This window comes from Myotis davidii, unplaced genomic scaffold, assembly GCF_000327345.1.
Source record: "Myotis davidii unplaced genomic scaffold, ASM32734v1 scaffold566, whole genome shotgun sequence".
Lineage (NCBI taxonomy): Eukaryota > Metazoa > Chordata > Mammalia > Chiroptera > Vespertilionidae > Myotis > Myotis davidii.
In genome coordinates, this window is record NW_006296617.1 from 404,441 (window position 1) to 411,599 (window position 7,159).

The 7,159-nt window shown below is 55.3% G+C and overlaps 1 protein-coding gene across 4 annotated transcripts in view; it reads right to left on the reverse strand.

Moving 5' to 3' along the window:
• SLC1A5 (solute carrier family 1 (neutral amino acid transporter), member 5) overlaps window positions 1-7,153 on the reverse strand; it is a 12,957-nt gene extending 5,804 nt beyond the window's left edge. For 2 of the 4 annotated variants that reach the window (XM_015569323.1, XM_006772024.2), the window contains exons 1-5: window positions 7,049-7,153; window positions 4,618-4,660; window positions 4,140-4,181; window positions 3,144-3,304; window positions 176-409 (exon numbers count right to left, since the gene is read on the reverse strand). In XM_015569323.1, coding sequence (XP_015424809.1) covers window positions 176-409; window positions 3,144-3,283 — 374 coding nt within the window. In that variant the 5' untranslated portion in view covers window positions 3,284-3,304; window positions 4,140-4,181; window positions 4,618-4,660; window positions 7,049-7,153. Of the gene's footprint in view, window positions 1-175; window positions 410-3,143; window positions 3,305-4,139; window positions 4,182-4,617; window positions 4,661-5,012; window positions 5,312-7,048 lie in introns of those variants that run through there. The other 2 variants (XM_015569321.1, XM_015569322.1) reach the window with 1 other exon arrangement.
• Between the last annotated feature and the right edge of the window lie 6 nt (window positions 7,154-7,159).

Here is a 7,159-nt window from a genome sequence, read left to right on the forward strand (position 1 = left end):
CTCTAAGGCAGCAGTTTCCTAATTTTAAGGGGGCTGGGATCCGGGACCTTAGGAGAAACTTGGGAAAGTCCAGCCCCTGTGCCCAGACCCAACGCCCCTAAACACAGGGGCCTTCAGACATGACATGGGATGCCTGCTCCAGGTCCCTTGGCTCTAAACCAGCCCGAGGTCCCACCTGGAGGCGGTCCCGAAGGCGGTGGCCAGCGGTGTCACGATGCCCCACAGGAAGCGGTAGGGGTTCTTCCGAGTGAAGAGGAAGTAGATGAGGGGCAGCACCAGGAGCCCGTGGATGGCGTGGCCCAGCAGGCAGCACAGGATGTATTTGCCGAGTTTGGCGAAGAGCTTCCCCACGTCGTCCCCCTCCGCGATCTTGCTGGCCACCAGGAACAAGATGCCCACGGGGGCATACCTAACACCCAGGAGACAGAGCGCAGCCTCTGAGCACGTGCCCACTCAGGGCCAGGCACTGGGCCCCACACACAGCCTGGCCACCGGCCCCCTCGGAGTCAGGAGGCGCCCGGAGCAGTGTCTGTGGGAGCCTGGCACCTCCCCTGCCCTCCTCGTGCCCTCTCCCCTGGGAGATGGTGTGGCCAGGAGTGCTTCCCTCGCCACTTGGAGTAGCGTCACCAACCAGATCTGGACTTAACACATGACCGAGAGAGAAGCACACACCATGCGTGAGTCATTTACGATTCCCGGGCTCCTTCGTTACGGCAGCTGGTACGACTTACACCAACACGATCTCTCACCACATCGTGAAAAAGGAAAAGACCACGGCTCACGTCTTAACAACAGCTCCCTGGCATGCAGCCCGTACAATGTGCTGAGCCCCCGAGTGTGACAGAACCTTTCCCACCAGGGACCTCCTTTCTCGAGTCTCTTACAGCTAACACTGAATTAACAACATGTGAAAGGTCCCCGAAACGCAGGAACAGTAATGCTCCCAACCTCATAAGAATGCTGAGAGGACGAAAGGAGATGCCAGTGGAAATGAGCTGAGTGCTTTTTAATAATTCATCTATAAACTTCAGCACTATCTCCTGGAGTGAAGATCCCGGGTGTTTATGCCTCCCGGCCAGGAGGCCCCCCAGGATTGCCTCGGGGACGGCTTGATCGCTATTACCAGGTGTCCCCCAAACACTTTTCCTCTTTAGTAAGAGAAGAAAGGCACTGTTTCCCAGCAACCTGTGCCCCTGGGTTTGGCCAAATTCCCATGTTCTGGCCAGTGGGCGGTGCCAAGAAATTATACAAGTCAAGTACTGGATACATATTAGCTAACATGGTTTTCTGCCAGCCTGCTATAGGCCAGGCACTGTCCCAGGCACTTTACACGTATTAACTTTGTGTGGGTGTATTAACTTTTTTGTGCCTGGTCTGCTCAGCCCCATTTGCCAGGTAGGGAAACTGAGGCACAGGGGGAGAAGTAACTGGTTGTCAGGCACGGCTAGGAACCCAGGCCATCCAGTTCTGACCCACAAGACATCACCGCCTCTCCAGCAAAGTGTTTATTCCCGCACAGCAGCTTCTTAGATGCCGGCTGCACTGCAATCAGGTGGGCGGGGGTATAGGGCTTGTTAAAAACACAGCAGCTTGCCCTGGCCAGTTTGGCTCAGTGGATAGAGTGTCAGCCTGCATACTGAAGGGTCCCAGGTTCAATTCCGGTCAAGGGCACATGCCAGGATTGTGGGCTCAGTCCCTAGTAGGGCACATGCAGGAAGCCGCCAGTCAATGATTCTCTCTCACTTATGTTTCTGTCTCTCTCTCCCTCCTCCTTCCTCTCTGAAATCAATAAAAAAATATTTTTTAAAAAAAAGCAGCCCGAACCGGTTTGACTCAGTGGATAGAGCGTCAGCCTGCGGACTGAAGGGTCCCAGGTTTGATTCCAGTCAATGGCATGTACCTTGGTTGCGGGCACAGCCCTAGTACAGAGTATGCAGGAGGCAGCTGATCGATGTCTCTCTCATCGATGTTTCTAACTCTGTATCCCTCTCCACTCCTCTCTGTAAAAAAATCAATAAAATATGTTTTTAAAAAGCAGCAACTTTTCTGGCTCGTGTGTCTCAGTGGTTGAGCGTCAAACTATGAACCAGGAGGTCATGGTTCAATTCCCGGTCAGGGCACAGGCCTGGGTTGCAGGCTTGATCCCCAGTCTGGGGTGTGCAGGAGGCAGTCGATCAATGAGTCTCACTCATCATTGATGTTTCTCTCTCTCCCTCTCCCTCCTTCTCTGAAATCAATAAAAATATATTTTTTAAAAATTCAGCAACCCTGGCCCCCCTCCCAATTTCTGACCTTTAGATCCAGGGCGGGGCCTGAGAGTCAGTGTGAGGCTGGGGAGGGGACAAGTAGGGAAGCCAGAGGCCTGTGAACATGCTTTTTTCTCATTAACTAAGGGCATTTAACAAAACGCATAATGTAAGAGTTGTAGTTATAGTGAGTGAGTGCTCAGTAGGGCCAGGCACTTAAAGCACTTTCCAAGTGCTTTCTTGACCTACACCAGTCACTTGTTTCATCTTTGTGATAACCCTATAAAGCCAGTACTATTTTTTTTATGTTTTTTTATTTTATTATTCCTCACCCAAGGATATTTCTCCATTGATTTTTAGAGAGAGTGGAAGAGAGAGGGAAAGACAGAGAGAAATATCGATGTGAGAGAAACACATTTATTGGTTGCCTCCTGCCCGCACCCCAACCAGGGCCAGGGAGGAGCCTGCAACCCAGATATGTGCCCCTGACTACAATGGAACCAGAGACCCTTCAGTCTGCAGGACGACGTTCTATCCACTGAAGCCAAACCGGCTAGGGCAGTGGGTGCAATTTTAGATCATTGATCCAAAAGCAGATATTTGATTACCTTTAAATCTAAAACCGAGATGTGTTCGCCAGGCTGTGGCTATAGCTTGGCTGTGTTTCTGTCACCTTCCAGTAAGATCAAGGTGCTAGCATCAGTCCAAGCTTTCACAGAATACAGCACTGTCCTTATTTTATAATGAGGAAACTGAGGCCCTGAGAGGGTAAGTCACTTGCTCAATGTCACACAGCCCTGGGATGGTCAATGCTGGATTTGAATCCAGGCCCTTCTGGCTCCAAGAAGTGCACAGGTCATCCCATCCCACACCCCAAGCCCCCCTCCCACCACCTACCACATGATCCAGGAGACCAGCACCATGGTGGCGTCGTTGAAGGAGTTGAAGAAGCGGATGAGCAGCTCCCCCTCGGGCCCCAGCTTCCGCAGGCACACGCCAAACGCGATGGCAAACACCACCAGGCCCAGGATGTTCATGCCCTCCACCTCACCCTCCGCCTTTGGGCAAGGAACAGATGGAGATGGGAGGGGGATGCTCAGTCAACTTGCAAACTCCCTGAGGGCCTGTCCTGGGCAGTACTGGGACCCATCAACTCAGGTCCCTTCCTACCAAGGCTCAGGGTCCAGGTCCAGGGAAGATAGACCTACGACCATGAATCACCCAGAGTGGGCAGGGTTGAAACTGGAGAACCCTGGGGAGTGTGGAAACTGAGGGGGTAGGGGTTTTTGTCAGCTCAGGGGTGTGAGTAATCAGGGAGGGCTTCCTGGAGGAAGGGGCTGAGGCCGGGAGGACAGCAAGGGTGAACCAGGTAAAGAAGGAATGGCAGAAAGTTCTAGAGCAGTGGTTCTCAACCTTCCTAATGCCGCGACCCTTTAATACAGTCCCTCATGTGTGGTGACCCCCAACCATAAAATTATTTTCGTTGCTATTTCATAACTGTAATGTTGCTACTGTGATGAATCGTCACAAAGTGTCCTATGATCTGTGGCCAGGAGCCCGGGCTTTCTTCTGAGGGCACCCAGGAGTGTGGCGGGGCTTTGAGCAGGGGGAGGCAGGGACCGGTTTGAACTTTGAAAAGGTCACTTCGGCTGCCAGGCCTGGGGCAGATCTGGGAGGAGGCCAGGAAGGGGGTTGGTGGGGGAGGGAGACAAGAGCCTGGACCACAGTGGATAGTTGGGGAGAAGAGGGGTCAACATGGAGACTCCAGAAAGGCAGAAGGACTGACATTGGAGAAAGGCTGCCCAGAGTTTAAAACCAAATTACACACCAAATGCTAGACGACCAGGGGCTAAAAAAAGGGTCTAGGGCCCCCCACCCTTCTCCTGCCCTCACCTTCACATAGGTTCCGTTCTCCTTTGTGTAGTAGGTAGAGTACTGCAAGGGGATTGGGAAGAGTCAGTGTCACAGTCATCCAGGTGTCCCCCCCTCCCCGCCACTGGCTCCTACAACGCTCAAAGCCTGCCCAGACGTCCGTTCACACATCATCATTCTCTCCCACCAGCAGCCCCACTGTGATAAGACTGCTCATGCCCCGTTTTCTAGAGGCAGGAACCGAGGTTCAGAGAAGTAAAGGCACTTGCCCAGAATAACAGCTAGAATGAGAACCCCGCGGGCGCTGGGAGCCCGTATCCTCATTTGTGGGTGAGGGGAGTGGATGGCTTTCAGAGGTCACCCCAGAACCCTGAAATAGTGCCTGTAAATAGGTGGGCCGGTACCACCCACACAAGCACCAAGGGGCTGCGACTGGCTGTCTTCCTCCCTGCCCACCCCTCCCCGCTGGGGATTCCCCCGCCCCGCCTCCGGGACTCACTGAGCGGAAGGTTGCGGACACCAGGTTGGAAGGGAAGAGATTTCTGTAAAGATAGACATGGGGGCGGTTATTAGATACCACAGGGGGGAAGTGGGGGAATATCTACGGGGCTGGGTTGGCCTCTTGAGGTGGGCAGAACCCTGAAGGCCCGCCCATTGCCCCCAAATGTGTGCCCCCCACCCGCTGTGCCTCAGCTAGGTTCGGTCAGGCAGAGCCGAACCGGGCCTGCACAGTTACGGGGCGTGGGAGTTCGAGCTGGTCTCCCAGGGCCCCAGTAGGCTGTCATCCCAGCCCCAAAGGATTTCCGTGGCGGGTTAGAAATGCTGGCTTCCCCAGGCAGGCTGGGGCAGGGTCACCTTTGGCCTCAGCTCCACCCCAAGACGCAAACTTAATACCCTGGACATCTTGCATCAGCCACTTCCTCCGAGAAAAGGGCAGGCTGGCCCTGGGGGCTGGCCGGCGGCTCGGAGCGTTGGGAAGAGGTGGGGACAGAGGGAGACAAGAGAGGGCTGTGTGCGTCATGAATGTGCATGTGTGTTCCCGCGGCCGCTTTCATGATGGGACGTGCATGTGTGACAGTCGGGGCGAGCCCAGCTGTCAGTGTGCGACATCACAGCCCTGGCCGCGTGTCTGCGTGTCTGCGTGTCTGCGTCCAGCTGTGTCGCTCAAGATATTTCAGCTGAGTCTGGGAGTGGCTGGCCAGAACAGACACAGAATTACAGCTGTTCTGGCACAGGGGAAGGCCCTTTGGCATCAACCGCCTTCTGGTGGGGGTGCGGGTGGGCTGGTGCTCACCCTGGCCAGCCAGGGCGGGCCAGGCCCCAGCTAATCTCCCCTAGCCAGGAGGTGCCACCCACTGCAACGTCTGGGGTGAGTTTCCCATCTCAGGCGGCACAGAGGCCACAAGAGGCTGGGGGAACCCAGTTCCGTGACTCATCATCTACCTCCACCACTTCCCGGAAGTCCCCCGCCAACCCGGAGACACTGAGTCAGCAGGCCCCCAAGGCGAGGCCCTGTGGATCCAGCAGTCTGTCCTCTTTAAAAGGAGGGAGAACCATTCTTGGGGGTAAGGGAGGGAGGGAGGGGCTTGGGGAGCAGAGGCCAGAAGTAAAAGAATCTGCCCCCTTGGTAACCGGCCCCCGTCTGGCCCCGAGGAGGGTATGGAATGGAAAGTGGTGGCACAGGTGGCGGGACTTAACCAGGAATAGACCCTGAGCCGCCAGATGATTATGACCACCCCATCAGCGCTCACCGACACTTCCCAAAATACTGAATATTGAAAACTTCCTAAGCAAATACTCTCAAGGTTTTATTACTATTATTATTTGCGTAACTAATTCACTTCATTGTACTGATGGGGTGGTCATAATCATCTGGCCACTCAGTGCACATGAGAAATGTTGGACAATAGCAATCCTGAAGGAGGAGGGAGTAGAAGGAGCTAAACTAGGAGAAGGAAACGAGCGAGATGGGAAATGAACATATGAACACCCGGAGACACTGAGTCAGCAGGCCCCCAAGGCGAGGCCCTGTGGATCCAGCAGTCTGTCCTCTTTAAAAGGAGGGAGAACCATTCTTGGGGGTAAGGGAGGGAGGGAGGGGCTTGGGGAGCAGAGGCCAGAAGTAAAAGAATCTGCCCCCTTGGTAACCGGCCCCCGTCTGGCCCCGAGGAGGGTATGGAATGGAAAGTGGTGGCACAGGTGGCGGGACTTAACCAGGAATAGACCCTGAGCCGCCAGATGATTATGACCACCCCATCAGCGCTCACCGACACTTCCCAAAATACTGAATATTGAAAACTTCCTAAGCAAATACTCTCAAGGTTTTATTACTATTATTATTTGCGTAACTAATTCACTTCATTGTACTGATGGGGTGGTCATAATCATCTGGCCACTCAGTGTGCGTCAGGGCAGCCACCAGGGCCCAGCTGAACGGGGTGGGAAGGGAGGCTGAGAAAAGAGCCTGGGGGTCTGGGTGGCACGGGGCATGGGAAGCCCTGGCACTAGGAAGAGGGCCTGGTGGGGGTCATGGGATCTATCCAGACCCTGGACTCAAACCATCTGGAAGCCTCCTCCTGGGGCCCTTGGCCACCAAAACTCCCCTTGGGAATCCTCAGGATCCCCTCCCCTGAGAGGAGAGCCCCTCTTATGTCCCCGAAGCATTACTTTCCCTTTTCTCTGTAAGCACCCTCAGGTGGGGGCCCTCCCCCTTATGTCCCTAGTCCCCCACATTTAGAAGCCTCCTTCCCCGGGAATCTCTCCTCCCCCTCGAAAGACCAGAGCTCCCCGCATCCTCCCCTGAGGCCCTGGAGGTCTCCACCCCCCGCTCGTGGCCACGCACCCACTCCCGCCATCCGGAACACCATTCCCTCCCCATGTGGCTGAAGTCCCCTCTTCCCCGCTCCCCTCCCCCGGCGGCCGGTTCTGACCTCACAAGATCCAAGAAGGAATCCAGCACCTCCTTGCTGGGGGCCGTGTCTTGCGAGACGTCGCTCGGGACAGAGGCGTTGCCGGCCGCGGTGCCGATGGCTGTGCCGGCG